The following is a 20,717-nucleotide window of genomic DNA, read 5'->3' on the forward strand; positions in this document are numbered from 1 at the left end:
AAGGCAGAACGATCTGGTGGTTGCATGCCAACCTGAAAAGCAGAGAAACTCTTTTCTTTCTTTTTCTCAGCAACATGCATCCACTGTCATCTGGCAAGTTCACAGAAACCTCCTGTGCTTCATTTTCTTCACATGAAAAACCTGATTCATCAGTAATGCAAATAATTTAAACTTTCCTTCATCAGTGTTGGTAAAAGGGTAGTCAAAAAACATATTTTAAAGGAACCTTTAACAGAGAGTGTGTATGGGGAAGGATAACCATGGGCAGGGAATGGAGCTGGAGTTCCAGGGAGCTGCTTAGAGCTCTACCATTGCCTGTTTGGAAACCAGAAAAACAGCACTGCATCTCTACATCCCTCAGCTTCCCCATCCATAAAATGGAGATAACAGTACCAAGCTTCACTTTATAAAGCACTTTGACTGAGGACTGAGAAAGTTACCTTCATATTGGCATCTTGCTTCTAGAACAATATTTTCAGAAGCGCACTACCACCACCCTCTCCCACTTCTACTGAACACCCCCGTTTTTTTTGAAGTCATCAACTTGCTACTGTTTTAATGTTGCTAGTGATCCCAGTCAGGGGCAGAGAGCTAAAATGAGCAACAAAAACAAGGGCCTTCCTTTAGAGACATAATCTGTTTAATAAATATGACTGTAAAAGCAATAAACAATAGCAATTATACATTACACTACATTGTATTTAACGAAAGGGAAAAAGAAGATGAAAAAGTACATCAAAAAAAGTAATTTTAAAATTAGAAATAGTTCCAACACTATAAGAAAACTTTTTGATTGGCTTACTATAAAAATAAGTTGGCTAATGTTGGACTTCAGTGGGGAGTATTATACACTTGCTGCCAAAACTTTCCCATCTTTCTTAAAGCTGTAGTTGCAAAGACAATAGCAAAGCCATACAAACTGCTATGTTTCTACCTGTCTTCAGACAAACTACATAAAAGAGGCAGAGGACTCTGTACTGTGATGATCTGTTAACTACTATGGGTCTAATGTTCTTACACTTGGTATCACTTTTTCTCTTTGCCAGCAAGTAGGTTGATTTGGGCTCATGCCCAATTTGTGAGAGAGAAATTCAAACCCACCACCACCACCAAACCCCCGTCCCAGGACTCTGGGCAACGCCAACAACGTTGCTTTCTCCTGTTTTTGACTCAGGTTGCCATGCACAATGTCTACCGAACAAAACTCACTCATGTCAGGAATCAGGGTGCCTCCTAAGCGGGCTACACTGATTATGAACTGGCCTCTATTTGCCTTCATCTAACATAGTTAATTAAGTGTACATTGGTTGCTGTCTGTCTCTCCTTGCACTTCAAAACAAAATCCTGGTGCTAGGTTTACCTGAGTTGGGTTGGAAATCAACAGCTGCAACGACCACGGGTTAGGCTTCAGCCAGATATCCAGTGTCTTGGGAGGACTTGTTCGAGGTATGTTAAGCCTGCTTTCCTTCTCTTCCCTTGCATAGTCTACGTGAACATGTCCTGCAGCCTCATTTCTAGTTGCAGTGTAAGATACAAGCTTATGTTATTGGTAAGTCATCAAATCTTGTACAATAGTGGTCCTGTGGTGCTGGGGCTCAAAACGCATGGCAACAATCTCAGGCCAAATCCTCTTTTATTCTCCCTCCTCAGCCCAGAGCGGCAGGAGTCTGCAGATCTGCAGCCAAGCGGGGTTGCCAAGAAGGCCACAGGAAACTGTTCATAGACCTTTCCCTGCCCCCCATTCTATGAACAAGGTGTCCTTCAAAAAATTGACAGGCCTTGGGGTGACTCCCAAAAGGCAGAGATCTCCTGGGACTTCCCCAGAAAAATCCAAACATCAGCACTAAATGCAGCTGAGGGTGTTACTAGGGCTTTCTCTCAGCCAAAATTGAAGGTGTAAGGCTGATACAAAGTACAGGGTAGGTTCATGCTAGCAATAACCTCCTGCAACTGCAGTGTGGACAGGCCTCCCTGCCTGTAACGCATTCTAATTCTGTTCCATTCAAGGTTAGGAGGCAAAGAGTTATCTTTCAATGGTGCTATCAGTGGGATGCCTTGGTGTGAGCCGGCTAAAAAAGCTGTTTAAGAGCGAGCCTGGCCTTGTTGGGATCACCTACACTCGCGCTCGGCCTCCTCACAGCCGTGGGGCGCAGGCAGCAGCTGCAGCTAGAGGAACGAAGGGCAGAGTCCAAACAAAGACATAAACCAGACTGACCAAGAATATTTTCAGTGCCTTTAAACTCCAGTGTGATTTTCTGTGTGTCCTATGAAAGTCTGCTGGGGCGGCTAGCCCTCCCGTATCCCAAAGTGCTAAAAGAGCAGTTAAATCTAAAGCCAAGAACCCTAAATACCCGCCCCCCACCCCCCAGCCCTTCTCCCCCCACATCCCAGCCCACCCCTCTCCCTAAAGAAGAGACCCCCATGCATATTCTTGGCCTATATCATTATGAATTTTCTACAAATTAGAGACAGATCAGAAAAAAGAGAGTGGAGGGGTGAGGGGAAGGGCCGCAGGAGTCAATAGTGGTACCAAGTTCCTCTCCCCCCACCCCCCACTAAAATTCAACACCTGTACAATGCAGTTCCACTATGGTCTCAGTATAATGTCCACATGCACAGGCTTAAAGCTAAAAACCCTTTGTCATCTGAAGAATTAAAAAGTCCAAATGCAGTGAGCTCTCCTCTTTTTTTAGATATAGATATATATCGGTGTCCTCAATTCAACCATTTACATAGGTAGGGATTTCTTTTGTGCTCTGGGGCTCAGCAGCTGTGGAAATACTTCCTGTGGCAAAGAAAGAACAAAATAAAGAGTCAGTAAATAACAAATGCATTTAGCCAAGGAAGATGTTTGAAGGTATCACCTTGCTGGCCTTTGGGATTCGACTGTTCCAGACTGACAGGTTCTTCCCAGAAATGTTTTCTTGTCATTCAAAACACTGAAGGTGATGTCCTGTTCTTTTGCTAATGAAGATGATTCACCCGTGTTGAACAGAAGAGGGAGAGGCCAGAGCAGAGGGGTCGAGGGAAGGAGGGGTTGAGGTCCTCAGAGGAAATGTGTAACTCATTTGCAATGATAAGGTTTTGGAGATTTCATAAATAACCTTAAGCTTTGCATTTGCAAAAGAAGAGCCTAAACCACTCACATCCAGAAAATATGTTTTTTCACTGCCAGAGTGGAAGGAAAATTAAATGATCCAGGGACATTCATTCAAATTCCTCCAAGGAAGGATCCCTGACTTTTAGTCAAAGGGGTTGAAAAAAACTAGGTTCTGAACAAGCATACAAAAGAGAAACACCCAATTACAGTCTTGCTTTGTTTTCCCAAAAGAAAGAAAACTCATTAAAAAAGAAATTGCTGATTTCCAGAAACAGATGAGGTGGTTGTACAGGAGAGCAAAAAGCCTTTGCACTTTCTATTCTGTTCACACCTAGGTCCAGACCTTTTCATTTTGTCAATGAGCTCTGATGCAGTTTCCTCATTCATCTTACTGACAGGATGGAAAAACACTCTTAGGAAGTTTGTTGGACTGATTCCTTTTGATAGAGAATTGAGTCTATGTATGCCACACATTTACCTTTTGTGCTCACTAGTGCAGTTACAGGTGCAAACCAAGGAGTTATAAAAGGCCAATTTCTGGTTCAATACTGTGTCTGGTAGCACAGCTGAGAAACACAAATGCTGGCTATTGTAGAAAGCCAGAAATGCCATAGTTGCACCAAATGAAAACCTACACCAAAATTGGCTTTCGACTGCTCTTATCCTAGAGTCTTCAAGGGATTAGTTTCCATCACCAGCAAGAGCAGTTTTGAAGATACCTTGAAGACAGCTAGCAGGTGACTGACTCCTGCCACTTCAGTCTGAGTGACCTGTGAAAACATGTGTTTCCCTAACCCTGGAACAGCATGAACCATGGTCATTACATTCTTTTAGAAAGGGGGAGCTCAAAGCCCATCTATTTCTAGAAAGAGATTTCCTGTCCTGAAATTGGGTGTTTCTCCCTTAGCATCTTATATCAATTTTGACTTGGAGGCTTCTGAGGGAAAAAGAAAGAAAAACAAATGAAAAAAAGAATTGTTAAAGTTTAGGACCCACCGCTCCGGGTCTTGGCTTGAAACCTCTTGGTGATCCACAAGCCTTTTGGAAGTCCTCTGTCCAGACTACCTTGGTTGCATTTCCTTTCCTTGGGTTCTGGACTGTGGCCTGGGGTTGCTCTGTATGGGGAACACCACATGGGAAGGTTGGTCCCCTCACGCCATCCTGTGTTCTGCTAAGCAGGGATGTCCAGGTCTGCTGATGAACAGCTGCTTAAAAGCTTTCAATAGCTACCAGATCTCTCCTTGGTGAACAGGTGAGGAGAGATCAGTATTGATTGCAGCAGGGCTTCCAGCTTAGACCTCAGTTTCATCAAGAGACTTTCTTCTTTTTCCTCCCAGGTTGTTTCACAGGCCACAATCTTAGCACATCACATTCCATCCTTTAATTGCCCTTCCCCTTGCTCCCACTCTGCAGTAGCTATGACACGAAGCCTGCATTAGCAAACACTCCCATACAATTTAGAGACATCCTCAGGTAGGGTCTAAAGTTTGGTTAAGCTGATGAAATTGCGCAAAGAAAGGATCTCAGTTACGACTATGCCTCACTCTTGTCTGAATCAGAACAGCTATAAACTTTAATTCCTCTAAAATAGGTCCATGTCCTTATTTACAGGGGTCCTGTACAGTACCTCTGGTCTGGGCCTGCAGAATTGTCACCTCACAAATGAAGTTGAGCAATGCCTGAGCAATGCTAGCTTTAGCAGAACATGTCCCCAGGCTGAAACCTCCCTGCTTCATCCCAATGCTTTTACTATAGTCAGGGTATAAGAAAACATATAAGCATAAGCAAATGTGTGACTGATCCCAGTATGCCCTCTTCAAGTCTATTCACTTTAGGTCCTACGAAAGCCTGCTTTGCAAATTTGCAACCACAGAGGCCTGTGGGAGAAATCAGCCTGAGGGCAAACCCAGCTGTGCAATGCTGAGATCCCAGGTTTTGCTCGATTTCCCTGGGAATCAGCCAGGCTAGAATTGCTGCTGGCAACAACGTCTGGCACAGCACGAAGGCCACAGCAGTCAAAACATCAATGAATATTTAGCTTTTAGATCTGACTTACCGAATCACCTGCTCACCTCCATGTTCCAGGTGAGGGTGGCCGAAGTTCTCCTGGATATGCCTCAGGTGTGGGGTTTAACCCCGCAACTACATCAGCCCCAGCAAAATAAATTAAATTGCCTTATAGCGCAAGTTAAGTGCTGGCAGGATTTTTGAGAAGGGGAGGGGATCTACATAGAGCAACTAGGAGGAAGAAAAAGCCTAAAGTTGTTCCCCTCCCTTTCATCACATGGCAGTGAGAGAGAGGGGAGAGTTAGCAAGGTTTCCTGTAGCAAAACTAATGCTGCAGCGGAAGAGGATGGGAGGAGGAGTGTGCAGGAATATGGGAAGGGGGGAGGCTGAGAAAAGGGTTAGCCAATTATAAGTCAGAGTCTGACCAGCTGTGGGATGCTGCAAGTTATTTACCTATGGGTTGGACTTCCACCTTCTCATCTACTAGTTGCTCAGGGCTCATCAGCTCACTTTGAGGGACATTAGGTATGCTTTCCCTCTGACTGACTGGACTGACCATCTCTTGATCTTTTTCATTCTGCATCTGTGCATATATATTAAGGCCAGGAATCTTCCTAAAACATTAACAGAAACCATCATTGTGGGGTACTCTGGCAGATGATGTAGCATCAGCTTTTACAAACCAAGAAACAAATCACTGCAAAAAAAAGAAAACCCGGCAAAACCAAACCCAAACACCTCAGTGAAAGGTGGCAATGAGGAGAAGGAAATGGCTCAGGGAGGGTCATACCTTTTGAACTTGTAGATTACAAACACGGCTAGTCCCACAAAAACGACAGAGAGGAGCATCAGCATAGCTGAACCACTGTGACTGGGAGTGAGGTCCACCAGGGGAGCTGCAAGAGAGGGAGAGAAGGTTAGAGCTGCCCCCAGGCCTCATCCATCCACATGTCTCCAGGGCTTCTCTCTCTAATTCAGCTGGGAAGAAACCTGGGTTCAGACCACTTGTGTTTCTTAACCTACCCCTCGATGTGAAGCCCTGTAGCTTTCTCCTTAGAGACGTCTTCTCTCTGGCCTATTAGAGGACTGCCTGAAACGTACTCTCTCATATTGCAATTACCTAAGGTAGTTGCAAATGAAGTCACTTGGGTACCAAACCCAGGATTTTCTGGATGATCCTGGAGCTACCCATGGGCTAACTTGTCATGTTGACTTTCTATTTTGCTTAGAGCTAGTTTGGGTAGCTCCCAATGAACAGTGAATAATGAGCAACTGGGTCCTCACTTTTACTGAAGGAACAATGCTCACCATTGTTCCCTTCCTCCCCAACCAGAAGCCCTGTACCCTTCACAGACACTGCCTCAGCACCCATGCCTTACCATGGCAAGCTCTTCTCACGCCTCTGACATTTTCAGTTTCTTCCTTTATCCCCTTCCTACTGTTCTGAACATGTTCTACCCTCTTTTTTCTGGTGCCCTGTTCTCTCTCCCACAACTCTTCCACGCCAGAGAGTGCACAGGTTCAAGAAAAAACAAAACTAAAATCCCATATCAAACAAAAAGTCCCTCTGTGCTTCTTCTCAGTTTTGCTCACCACCTCTTCATAGCCCCTTGCAAAAGAAGGCCACACAAACAGCCAGAAGCGTGGCTTTCCCAGAAATACAAAGTAAATTGTATTACAGACAGTTTCCATCACTCATACACACACACAAACAGAAAGACATCTAGCATTCAAAAAGGGATACACATAGGTCCAGCAGTCTCAGCTGTTCATGCAGATGCTAGCAAAACATACTATAGACAGACACGCAGCTGTAGCTGTGCCGTCACCCAGAGCCAATGCACACAGCCAAAACATCCTCACTGACAGTCTCTATCTGGTGTTACACACGGAATGAGGTAGTAGTAGGTAGCAGGTAGCACCTTCCTCTGCAAAGCAATGGAATTTAACTTGAACTGCTGCCATACACATCCTCTTTCTCTTGCCCCTCTTCACATGTACTGAACAGACCCATCCTAAACCAGAGCCAGAAGACACAAAAAACCATGCACACACAAGCAAATACTTACTCAGGCACACACATCACATGCGCACATGTTTTCAGCTGTCACACTCAGCCTGATAAAGCCAACATTTACAAAGAGAAGTGAAAAATCTTCTCCTTCCCATATCAAGCAGGCTATCCTCAGGAAGGAGAGGCACCAGGGTGAAATGATCCATTGTTATGAATTCCTCACGCATCTCCACTCTGCCCCCTTTGCCTCTGTATTTCGTGGGTTTCTGCAGTTCTGTGGGATGACAAAGTGGCTCTCTGACAAATTCAGGCTCAGCATCACTCAATGTTCTTGTTATGATGCTGTGCTGAGAGTCTGGTAATAAACAGCTATTTAACTGCTTTGTGAGGAATATTGCATATTTCACTCTGCCTTAGGGTTGAGGTTGTTGTCTGTTGGGTTGGGGACATTGGTCTGGGTTTTTTTTTTCATGAGAAGAAGGAATGAACATGATGAATGGATTGCAATCTGCTGTCCATAATCGCCATAAATTAATCCTTCCTCCAGTGTGGCCTGAACAAAAAAGACGGAGGTGTGAAATGTGCTGAGGCCAATGCCTGTCATTCTTCTGTGCTCCAGGGAATGCACATGCTCACTTACAACACACACACACATAGAGGCTCATTTCTACAGGTTCTGCTTGAATAACCACACCAAGCTAGTTTAGATACCTGCACTTTTTTTCCCTGCAGCTCCTCTGCTGCAGAAATTACTGCTGTGCACGACCAGGCACACGCACAGGGAGAAACATACATGTGCACTGAGGCATGGGACCATAAATGTAAGCATATGTATACATATGTGTGCACTTACAAAAACACACGCTGAGCTTTGTGGTTCAGTCAACTACAGCCCATAGCTGTCCAGAGTCCAACACAGAGTCACAGTGAAAAAGTTGGGAAAGAAGGGATACCATAGACCAAAGCAGCACCTCTGGGCCATATGCATCCCCTTGGATTGTGTTTTCTAGGGAGTGCTGCCAGTGCTGGCTTGTGTTCCAGGTTTCCCTGCTTTATTTTATTTATTTTTTTATAAAAGCTTGGATTTCAAAAGGACAATTCTTCTTCTTCCTTGACAGCCAAAACAATAGTTTTCAGCAGAGAAGTAAATCTCTCTTTTGGCATTTTGTAAAATTCTAAACTAATCCCAGGTTTTGATGTTATGAAATTGGGTCTTTTATTTAGACAGGGAACCTAGTCATGACCTCTGCAGCTTGATAAGGAGCCATATTCCCTTGAAGACCTCACAGTGGCTGCTCTCTGGGCATTTTAATATCTAGTTTGGCAGTCCAGGCTCATTTTGCATTCTTAGTGAATCATATTTCTGCATGAGACAAAATCCTGTAGTGTTCCTATAGGACATTGTGGAGCCAGTTACAGCAATCACTCACATCTCACCAGCAGTTTTGTAGAGAAGTACAAAAAAGCCTACCTTGCAGGACAAATGAGTATTTGCATCTATTATGGACAAGAAGTACTCACTCCTGGTGTTTGTGTAAATACAAATAAAAGCGTGCATTTTCGTCGAGCACGAAGATCATGTATTTACACAGCATGTCTGAGCCAAGCACCCTCTGCTCGAGCCTGAGCTAGCAAGAAACAGGCCAGCCCATGCTCAGAGGCCAGACTGTTATGCAGCATGGCAGTATGCCACCCTGATAGACCCTGCCTTTCCATTCATTCAGGGCAGCAGACACGGTTTAGTAGCCCAGAAAAGTGCTACAGTACCTACACTAACTACCTGGCTTTGGGACTGGAGCTACCCAGCTTTTAGCCAGTTCTGAGCATGGATGGAGCAGCTGGGGACCCTGTGCACTCCCTCATGCAGAGATGCCCAGAATTCCTCCCCAAGAAGCTGCAGGAGGCTCCTACATACAGCACAAAACTGGGATCCAGATTAATCTTGTATTAAAGGCAGGGCTGGATAGGTGATTTTCAGTGTCATCTGTTTCCACTACATGAAATCAGGAATGTCCCTTCAGCAGCAAGAGGTAAAGATGAGCCTTTCCCAGGAATATCTAATACGATTCTTTCTAACTATAATTTTTTAGAAAAGGCCTACGGTATATTCAGGGCCAGAGCAGTCATGTCTGAATGTTCATTTAGGATTTGATCTTGACTTTAATGAACACTGACCAAAATGGAAAACAGCCATGTGCATTGGCAGAGTAAATGCCCAGAAACAAATATCAAAAATGATGAGCAATTGCAGGTAACTCATGTTTGAAGCTCACATTAAGATGCTTTCAGATGTGTTTCTTTTAAGAGATGGGCACTAAGCATTCATTTTCTGAAAGTACATATAGTATCACTGGTCTCAGGCCAAGGATTGCTTCTCTGGTAACAACTATTATGTAAAATGTATATGAACTTAAAACTTAAATGTAAAGTCACGCAATTCTTCTGTGTCATATGTCTATTACATTTCTTTTTACAATCTACAGGAGAAAAAAAAATCAAACAAACTGACTTCTCAAGCTGTTGTGTTTTTTTTTTCTTTAGAGATTACTCAGCTGTGCTGCATCTCTGCTTTTTTACGCTTTTGGTTCTAACGTGTAAAAGTAAGCAGCTGATCATCTGTTCCACAGCTAGTGGAAAGCAGAAACATGCAGCAAATATTCCCAGGGCAGATATTATAGCCAATTCTGCTTAGGAAAAATGAAATATTGCAAACACCAAGGCTTTCTCCTGGGGGGATTTAAATGCAGTCACATTACACCCTTTCTTAACAGTCTCTTTTTCCTTCCCTTTATGGACAAGGCAGCACATGGACTGACACCAGCTTGGGTAGGCCTGTTCATACCATAAAAAGCTTTTTGGAGAGCAGCTTGCTGGTACAAGTGAACTGAGTCTTTTAGTTTGTTAGTTAGCAAAAGAAGCTGATACCAACTGATCAGAATTATCAGCAACTCCTGGAGAAAAGGAATTCTTGAGAAACTTGAGCACAGATTTGTTTGTCCCACCTCTTGTAATAGTTAAATAGGGCCTGTGCTGTGAAATGAGGGTTTAGCATACAGAATTGATAGGGATGCATGTAATTAAATATCAGGACTTTGGAGATGGCTCACTTTGAGAGAGGATTAGTTAAAGTCCAAAGTGCCTAATCTTATGTTTGTGCATATGTAAATTGATTCTAGTCTTTCAGACTGCTGAACAACTTCTGAACTGTGCTTAGTTGCTTTGAATGTTCATTCACTCTAGAATATCTGAATATATCCAAGGCTAGCTGGTAATCTTGGCACTGTGTGATCCAGGCTGAATATGCCACGATGCTGCTCAGCTGTTGAATATTTCAGAGAAAGACAAGAAGTACACATTTCTGCTGCTACTTTTACTGCATTTCCAACAACAACAGCAAATTCTTGCACAAAAGTAAACAAAAGGATTAGCTGTAAATGCAAAAGCCACTATATCTTTTTAGCATGATAAAGAAAGGGGAGGTGGAGCAGGCATTTTAACGTCTGCCCATACACTGAGTTGTTATTGTGACATAAAAATAATAAATGTTTAAAATACAGCTGTTAGCACACTACTACCAACAAGGAATATATTACTTACTGTGCTACAGAGCAACAGGGAGGGTGTACACAGAAAGAGGATACTGACCTGCTGTTAAATGGGCAGCGTGGACAAGGATTCGAACCCCTGGCTTCAACTCAAAATGGACCAGGTTTTGGTTCAGTTTCTGGATCAGCGTTTCTGAAATCTGGAAAGAAGGAGAAAATAAGAAACACATTCATTTCTTGATCATTGGTTTAGATTGCCAATAGGAGGGTAGGAAATGGAGCTGCACACAAAGCAAAGATTTTGCAGAGGCACCAGACTTTCTGAGCACAATTTCCTATCACCTTAGAAAGAGGAAGTTTGTGAAAGCTGAACACATCTGCCAGTACTATGTCCACAGTGGTTTGTGTACAGTTAGCAATGACCGATAGCAACAAGTTGCCCTGTCACACCTCTGCAGGAGCAGCCCAGCAGCAAAGGGGAATTGAGCCCCAAAGGAACGTTACACTCACATGTGTGTCTGCAGGACCAGCCAGCAACAGTACATCAGTGAACTCCATTTACTATTCAAGCAGAGAAGCATTTCAATTGATAACACTCATTTGCTCATAACAAATAACTTTTTGCTAGCTGAGTGGCCAGCTCCATGATCTTAGAGCATGTTTATAACGTGATATACTTGAATCGAAATGAATAGTTTAAGTCCTTATCCCAGCTTGCACTTCAATTTCAAGTCCTAAAACCAAATTTCATTTCATCCAGCTCTGAATTTCAAGCCAGCTACTCCCTAATCCTTAAGTATGTACCAGAACCAGCTCAAATCTGAAAGTGTTTACTGACTACAGAGTGTGGCTAAAACAAATTGCATGTTCCATCTATTCTTCTGGGTTACACAGAGAGAGACCATACTCTTATATGCTCTCTTTCATGGGAGACATTCCACAGCGCTTTTAGATCACTAGATTATCTTGCCACAACTCTGATGACAACAACAGAGCTCTAGCAGAATTGAAGCAAGCTATTCCTCCTTAAAGGACACAACAGAAAAGATGAGCATTTGTTTAGATAAGACCCCATGAAATCTCTATTTCTACAGTGAAGAAGCCAAGCTTTGGTCCAATCTGTTGGTAAACATTCCTTTTTTTAAGTCAGTTTGTCACAATATGCACAGAGCCACTTTCTCCATATCACTGTTAATTATATCCAAGAAGTTTCAGGCAAATTGCCATTAAAAGCAAAAAATCCAAATAGATTAATGAAGGAATGGAAGCCTATAGACATGGTGTTGATAGTTTGTTGTGTGCCTTTTGCATGTTCATTTGCTAGATGTTTCATGTATTTCACATTTTCTTACAACAGTGAGCAATTTTCCAATTGAACATAGCCGCTGTTCTGCATGCTGGTTTATTAGGGAGAGGTGGTTGGAAAACTGCAAAAAACCACACCCACCTCATAACCCTTAATATGCAGTTGCCAAGAACGTTGTGTTTTTATGGCCATACCAAGATCAAGAGGAACCATATTCTAGTGCTCACCATTTAATTTAATTTGTTTTAAATAAATCCTTATTCCTTCTTGAAGATTAATGAAAAATTGTCAGAAAAAAGAACTTTCCAATAATTTTTACACCATCTTTTTCATGTTCTTCATTTTTGTCTGGTTGAGTTATTTCAGTAAATGCTACCCAGATATGATTAGATGTTCCTCAGCTATCATTCATCACGGTATGAGATTTATCTGCCTCTTTTTTTTTTTTTAACATTCTTAATGGTTCTTTCAATACTCTTGGCTTATACACTTCATTCCTGGCTGCTGATCACTTGAATAGGTGCCTTTGATCCAATATCAATTTGGCAATAACTCTTACAGGCATTTTATTTATATTTTTTAATATATCTCTTCAAAGTTTACAATTTTTTCATGGGTGCCAGAATGAGCAGTAAATATATTTCTTTCAATAGCAAGGAAAAATACCACCTGCTTACAAAGAGCCATCTGCTGAGTTCAGAGCACCAGGGATAGTGAAACAAAGATGTGCAGTACATGAAGAAAGCCTGGGAAGCAAATTATATCCCTCTTTAAGAATTTGAGCATATTAATAACCAAGATTGACGACTATAAAGAGTGCTTCATCTCTAAAACTGGAGCAACAGATGCAGATCGATATGCTGTAAACCAGGTACATTAATGGGAATAACACGAAAAATATCATCCTGGCCATTTCCAGTCCCAAACATGACCTAACAACTCTTCTCCATACCCCTGCGGGAATTACTTTTCTTTGCGCTCTGAGATTCTGATGCTGCTGGGGCAGCTAAGCCTATGAAAAAAAGCAACCACAAAACAGTAAATGGAAGAAAAGAGCCAACCACATTGTGTCATTCCTCTTCAACACATTGTGACAGCTGCACAAAATGGTCAGGGAGACAGTAGAGGTAAAAACCATACATGATGCCTTCTACACCAAAAGAGGCTTAATGTGATATATGACTGAGAATGCAGCTAGCAAATGGTGCTGTCTAGTATTGGAGAACGGTTTCATCAAGGATTTGGGCAAGAAATGGAAGAATAGAAGAACCTTGAGAAAGTCAGCCTGAGAAGGGATCAGAGACTTTGTTGGGCACCAGTGACATGAAGGAACACTGAGATCTGACCTGGCCTGCCTGAGGACTCTTGTGGTGCAGAGTGGAGAGGGAAAAACAACAGCACCAGCAGGGACATTAAAGCTGAGAGCTGTTGTGGCAGCCTCCTAGGAGGCAAGCTGAGCATGTGAGAGAAAGCTCAACCAATATTCTTGTCTGGCAAGCCGATGAAAAGGAATAATAGGAAGGGGGGAGGCAGTAAGAGTGAAGTAGTAAGAAAAAGGAAGAAAGGCAGAGAGAAACAGTCACAACTGAAGTTTTTTATTACTGTGTTGCATTGCTACCTAATCATGAATGAGGACCTCATTGTACTATATCCTGTACAAATGGAACTCAGAATAAAATGATTTCTGCTTGAAACTCAGCAGAAGCTTGAAATAGCCGTCACTGTTCCAGGACTATATGCAAAGTGTCAAAACAGGCAGCAACTGCTCATGCTGCTCATAGTATACAGCATATTTCCTTGGCTCAATTAATTATATGCTCTCCCAGTGGCTTTCTGGGAGCAGCTTTTTTTGCCTGGGTCTTTATGGAATCTGAACAAGTCAAAAAATGAATGACAGCCTGAGACCTTCAAAAGCGCCAGAAGTTCTTGTGAGAATCAGACATCTGCCTTCCTCAGGGAGCTCTGGAGATTCCTGACACACACTTCTGAGGGAAGCACAGATGTATTCAGATATGTTTTTAAAATGTTTGCTTGCTTGGTACAATGTTTTCACTTCTATTTATGTGGAAAGTCAGATTCTCTTCGAAATAGACATATAGACAGTATAGAAAGAGGGATAAAAATGCATTTCTGTACTTCTAAAAATTATCTGAAATAGAAACCACACACAATAGTTTACAAATGTTAGTATTTGAGGTCAACGAGCAGGTTACACACAGCTAAAGGGCTAAATTCACATTGGGATTGGACACTGCTCTCCAAAGTTGGACCTGACAATGCTTCTGGTCCTCACATGGTCCCACGAGGATCTGTGAACCGCAGATCACTCAGGTTTGAGATTGGAGAAGTGGCTCTTCTGCCTTTCTTATTCTATCTAGTCTTCTCCTAGCTCAGTGGATCACAGGTTATCAGACTTTAATCTAGGAGTGGTTCTGACTCATATAATTTGTTCACAACATTATTAAAGTGTCTCTGAAGTAAATCTCCACACAAAGGCTGATCTCAGTCACCGAGGTAATGAAAAGGTTTCAATGGGAAACATTTTGGGTCTTGTGCATCCCTTTATTTCTGCATTCAAAGTGGTACCATGGATGCATTTTTGTTTAAAAGCAGTTAAGGAAAAATCGAAGTACATTGGCCTGTTTGAAAAAGAGCCATGCAACTCCAATTGAACAGATAGACCTTCAGCTGGGGAACAGGTTGGCCTCAGGCCTATGCCTGTTCCTCTCTTACTCCTGGAGATGCAATAAACTCAGCTGAAGACAAAACTTCTTAGAATAGCAACCTCCTAATTTATAGTCTTCAAGAGTCTCCCTTGTGAAAATAATTAGCTTTCAGAATTAGTTTTGGTCCTTAACTGAGCCTCATTGACTTTATCTGCTTCATTTGCAGAATTAAGCATGATGTGCAAAAATAATTCAGTAATAGAAACCATTCTTCATGTATCATTTTTCATCAAAGGACACATAATGAATAATAATAACAGACAATTTGTGAAGGAAAAAAAGATATTCCAATTTAAAAATGGAACAAAACAAAAATTAATTTGGCTTCTCTTAGCATTTTGTCAGAATTAGGACTGTGAAAGAACCATGTCCACCGAGAAACAGAATTATCACTCAGAAGGGCATTTTCCCATACCTTTATCGAATTTTGAAACCTCTGGTGTAAATTGGTTTAGGCTAATTGAATGTGATTCAACTATGCCAGTATGTACTAGCTAAGAATCTAGATAATTTTATAGATACTTTGTAAGGATCTCAACTAATGAGTGCTACACTTCTATTCAATTCATTGAGTAAATCAATATACAACTAAGGAAAGAATTATGCACATTGATTGGTAGGAAGCAACTTGAACCAGCATTACAAACATGAATCAGGAGTCAAGGCAAATGTAGATTACTTTAAACTGTGCCACTCGCCATGCACAACCTTGGCTACTTCACATGAGGCATCTAAAGCTTGCTTGTCTTAGCACTGAAAAGAGCATAATCACTGACTTACAGGGTCCAGCAGGATTTTCTTGAGATCTTTTAATGAAAGATGCTAAATTCCAGCTGCCATTAGTATCCAGAGATACTGTGAGAGCACAAGGTGGAGGACTTTCCTGTGGTTACTGTGGGACAAGAACTGACCAGCAGATATGAACCCAGAGAGAACCTGGACATAAAAGCCATGATGCGCTTTAGATGAACAAAGGTGACCAGAAGGAGTCTTGAGAATCAAGGGCTGCTCTGTACACTGAGCAAAAGATGAGAAGGCGAGAGGTCTGATAGTCACATGGCAGGAGTTAACTCAAAGACATTAAGACAAGGTATGTACACAGCCTCTTCTACAGCACACAAGCAGCTGATCAAGAAAAGCTGGCTAAGGAAAAAAGCCCTTGGTACAAGGTCTTCTGGTTCATACTTTTCCATTCTCTCCCCACTTGCCTTTACTTCTCAAATACTGACCCAAGCTTCGCTAAGCACCCAGTGGAAGACTTGGTCTGCATACAAAGGTACAGATGTTAAAAAAATATCTCTCCTAGTAAACACTAAGATGATTTACCCCTTTTTCTGGAACTTCATATCCAGGACTGACTGGCACCATTTTCTGTAAGATTTGAAGGTGTTCACTGTCATGGTCTTGTTGCTAAAATATTTTGTTGACAGGCACAGGTGAAATACATCAGAGGAAAGAAAAGTAGTGAAAGTAAATATGCTGAAACACTAAAGCTTAGGAGGGTGGGTGAAAAAAAAATTAAAACAGATAGAAAATCCATCAGCTACAAAGAAGCAGAACTAAAACTAAATCTGCTTTAAGGAAAGAATCCTAAGACATATACACATACGGGCTTCCTGAATGCCACTCTCCATAGTGTTAAATTCACCAGAGGTATTTCATCTCCTCAGTTCATCACTGTCCATTTGATATTCAGTCATTCATGTCATTTCCCATCTCTTTGGCTGGATACAGATACAGGCCACAGTTGCAACATGTTGAGCACAGCTGGGTACCAGCCAGCTAGTGTTGCCATTTGCCAAAGACTCCATCATGCTTGCTACATTGCTGATAGCTCTTTTCAGAGAAAAGATTAATGGCCTCAAACGTCATTAACTAGTTGCTCCTATACCTATTTTGCATTCTGCTTTTATGGCTCTTTTGAATAGGCCAGGTAAAAGCATGAAAATGGAAAACTAAAGGGAAACCTGTGAAAACACCGAAAACTTTACTTGATATGAAAACCTTACTTTAAATTCCTATGTATCTTCTGCTTACATCTCATTTGACTAGCAGGAGACACATTTGCTATGTTTGACAAAAAGCCTCCACTAGCAAACAATGTGGAGAGAAGATAATTTGTGAAATGCATAAATAAAAAGATAACCCTTCAGAATCTTTCTATAGAGTCAATCTCTACACTGAAATAAATTGAGTAATCATATCTGTGTATTTGTACCACTGCCCTCTACTGAATTTTAAGTAGAATATCCTCCTACTGCACATTCATTCTGAATTGGATTAGTGCTAAAAATTACTCAAAAATTACTTGAAATGCTACTAATTAGAGGGTTGCCCTTCACTGAAGAGAAAGAATTTGGTGCTTTTGAAGCGGCAGAGCTGAATTCTGTAATCACATTCACCGAGCCTGTCCATAAAGATGGTGTAACAACTGCATGCCAACCCAAGTGGCCAATAGCAATTCTGGGTGGCTGTTTTTCCAAGATTTGGGATATTTTAGTGGTGTTGCAGTGACAACATGCAAATTAAACAGCAGTGTTTTACAACTGCCAATTATTTCTACATTTTTAAGCAGGTTGGTAGTCTGTCCTTAGTTACTGTGAAAATAAACAGGGGAACCAAGTGACCCAATTTAAAAAAAAAAGGCAAAGCACAACATTCTGGTCATAAATACAAGATCTTTTTGAATATGCAAAATGTTTTGGGATTCTGCACGATGAAAAGGCTTTTGATTTTTATGAAGCTGTGAAAAATAAGTTTACAATGACTACAGAAAGTGGAGTGGATCAAGCAGTCTGAGGTCCTCAGAAATTCTGTATTTATGTATTAGGTGGAATTGTCCCATGCTGCACATTGAGAAAACTTCCCCAACCTCATACATAGTGGTTTTTTTCAGCTGTCGAGCAGTTAAACTTTTTAAAAGGTACTTTAGTCTCCAATGGGAAATATCAGGAATGCAGAGTTCACATTTCTAAATGTAATCTGCAAACAGATATGACAATGATTGGTACTGTGTGTACACACAAAAAAATTATTTGGGGCACTTGAATGACAGTGGTACATCAGCTCAAGGAGAAAACGACATCTACCATCTAACCACAGTCTCAACAAGAGCATAAGACACAAATGTGCCACCCTAATGGAAAACTGCATGGAATGGTATATTTATCAAGTGTGATGCAGCTCCTAGGACAACTTCCACAGTCCCACTATTACTGTACCAAACAATCCATGGCTTACTGTGTTTAGACTCATAAAATATGAGTGCCACTGAGTAGTATTATAGACTTTGACAAATGGGAAAGACCTAGATTTTCAAGGGACCATGGACATTTAGCTGCCTCTGAAGTCAATGAGAATTATGTACTTAGGGACCACAGAGCAGCTGGACAGAGAGACTCAAAGGTGTGCTTAAAAAGCCAAATGAGTATGTACCAGATAAAAACAGACCAGCTTAATCTGCCTCAATGGGAAACAGCAAGAAAGTAAGACCCCCATGGTCATTAGATATGCATCAGATTTACTGGTAAATGTGAAAGTCCATGAAACCACATTTACCCTTCATTGTTACCCATGACAGAATAATGGTCTAGCTCAGGTGATGAAATACAGCTCAGTTAAGCAAGTTGCCCCAAAACCTCACAGTGCTCTGTGATAAACATGGCCTGCAGCAACTTCAGGAGTTTCATGTGGGGAGATGTAGTTTGAATTCCCTCTTCAGCTACTGTTTCTATCACCTTTCCCTGCCTCCCACTCCATCAGCTGTCCTTAGCCTTGCTTGTCCTAGCTAACAAAAGTTAGCATGCACCACCTGCATGATTTACAGGGCTTCTCCCTTTCAAACCCAGGTCGGATGAGGAGAACATCAGGACCACAGAGTGTCTCTTGCCTCTGTTCTGGTACCCGGTGTGTGAATATGGTAGATTCAGGGCTGTATCACCACGTCCATGTCATATGACCGCAAGTATACATGCCGACTTTAGGAGGCTCTAATAGGAGGGGAAAAGAAGGAAGGAGCTGTAGCACACTTCATTCTCCTGGTAAATCTGTGCCTACAGTGTGCGTGGTGGGTTTTGTGCCCTTCTGTGGTATTTCACTCAATTTCATCAACTTTTGATTTTGAGAATGAGTTAGGATATCCCTCCCTTGGGTACTGAAACAAGGGCTTTTGCAGAATAAAAACATTAATTTCTGTAACTCCTTTCCACCTGATCTATTCTGACTGCAAGTTTTCCAGGGACAGAAACTATTTTCACTGTGTCTCTGGACAGGCTTACCACGAGTCTCAGGTTTGGAGAGTAGCTTCCATGTGTGATATGACACCATGAAAAAAGGAACCTACATAATTAAGTGCTTCCTTAAGAAACCTTATTCCATTGCAGTGTTTGTGAAAACTATTTCCATTTTGTTCCTGTACACTCTGAAGTTTCTTTTCCAAATTAGAAAAATCATCCAGAACTATAACTCCCTTGGGTGTGCACCTGCAAACACACAAATTCACACACATGCTTTTGAATAGCTTGTTGCTTGCTCGTGAACACAAAATAGCTTTCTGTTCCTACCGGAAAAGAAGACTATGCAAAGTACCTAAGAAGAAACTTAAGCTGTCATCAGCAAAACCATCTGCTCCCAGTACTCATCCCAGTGACTTCAGGTACAGGGAGAAGCTGTTGAACGGCCTCTGAAACACTTTGGGAAAGGGATAGTGAAGGATCACAGGCCAAATGGATGACAAAACAGGAAGAGTATCAGAATATGCTTCAGAGCTGAGGGCAGAGACACCTTTTGGGGCCCTCCTTGGGCAGTTCCCACTGAAAACAATGCCATTTTCTACTGGAGTAACTAGGAAGGGGAATGCAGTACCTGCAGGCTAGTAAGAAAAATATTCTGATCATCCTGATGAGAGCAGGGGAGATACTTCTCCACAGGAAACAGCTGGCTGCAAATGGCAAATAGTTTCTCTCTCTTCAAAGGTTACCATTTGGACCCTGCAGGATGCCAGGGAAGTTGCTGGAGTCCCACTGAAAATGACATTTCTTCTTGTCCATAAAAAGGGTCATGAGCGCGCTGTCAGGGCTTCCTTTCTCCACAGCCACAGAGACTCCCGTTTTAACAGGGGACGAAAAGAAAGGGACAAAGAGAGGGAGTAACTGGCAAAATACAATAAGCTGCTGAGTGCCAGAGGGGAGCTGGGTCAGATGTAAATTTGAAAGTTTATGGACTGGCTTCTTTGCCAATTTGTGATGGAGGAAAGGAGAAGGGGGATGAAGGAGAAAAGGGAGAAAGGTTTTGCAGAGCAGTAAATCTCCATCTTTTTTGTTTATTACATGGGTGGTGAAAATTGCCGAGGAAAATAATTTGTCAAAAAAAGATGATGGCTAAGGATGCTGAGCAAGGGAATGCTTAAGAATATGGATGACCTGATGGTTTGAGGCCCACAGCTAAGTTAACAAGGCTTTAGACCACTGCAAGAGGCAATTGCAACAGCCACTAATAGGTCAGGCAGATGAAAAGGCTATTAGAAAACAAAAATACAAAAAGGGAAAGATACTGTTGATATATGTGCTGATGGGAAGACTTCACTCATTCACAAATTGAGGGACAAATCCAAAGAGAAATGCTAAACCCTTGGGCCATCCAGTGAGTAGCAGGCATCCCGTAATGCTGAGGATTTCACCACAGCACTGGGGCTGATATTTGTGAGCTGGTGACACCCTCTACCCCAATGGTCATATAGCCCATACCAACATGAGGTATGTCTGCTTGAGCCACGGACATACTATATGGAGAGGCAGAGGTACAGCAGTGCTTCACTCAGGGCTAGTTATCTTTGCTCCTGGAATCTGAGGTAATAAGCTGAGAGATATTTCAGGATTTTTGCCCAGCACAGTGTTTTATCTTTTAGTCACAGTATGCTAGGCCCACCTGGTGGGCAGGACCTTTTGGGTCTGCAGGCAGATATAGTCCTCCAGTTGTCATAACCTGCTTCAGCCTTGCACAGAGAAAACAATCCAGAGTG

General features: G+C 42.0%; 1 protein-coding gene across 4 annotated transcripts in view; it reads right to left on the bottom strand.

The window, feature by feature from the left end:
* Window positions 1-2,422: 2,422 nt before the first annotated feature.
* SORCS1 (sortilin related VPS10 domain containing receptor 1) overlaps window positions 2,423-20,717 on the bottom strand; it is a 311,800-nt gene continuing 293,505 nt past the window's right edge. For 2 of the 4 annotated variants that reach the window (XM_075026345.1, XM_075026342.1), the window contains 5 exons: window positions 10,767-10,866; window positions 5,898-6,003; window positions 5,561-5,721; window positions 4,097-4,215; window positions 2,423-2,785 (listed from right to left, as the gene is read on the bottom strand). In XM_075026345.1, coding sequence (XP_074882446.1) covers window positions 2,729-2,785; window positions 4,097-4,215; window positions 5,561-5,721; window positions 5,898-6,003; window positions 10,767-10,866 — 543 coding nt within the window. In that variant the 3' untranslated portion in view covers window positions 2,423-2,728. The remainder of the gene's footprint in view (window positions 2,786-4,096; window positions 4,216-5,560; window positions 5,722-5,897; window positions 6,004-10,766; window positions 10,867-20,717) is intronic. The other 2 variants (XM_075026344.1, XM_075026343.1) reach the window with 2 other exon arrangements.

Source organism: Buteo buteo, chromosome 4 (assembly GCF_964188355.1).
Source record: "Buteo buteo chromosome 4, bButBut1.hap1.1, whole genome shotgun sequence".
In the NCBI taxonomy this organism is placed as follows: Eukaryota; Metazoa; Chordata; class Aves; order Accipitriformes; family Accipitridae; genus Buteo; species Buteo buteo.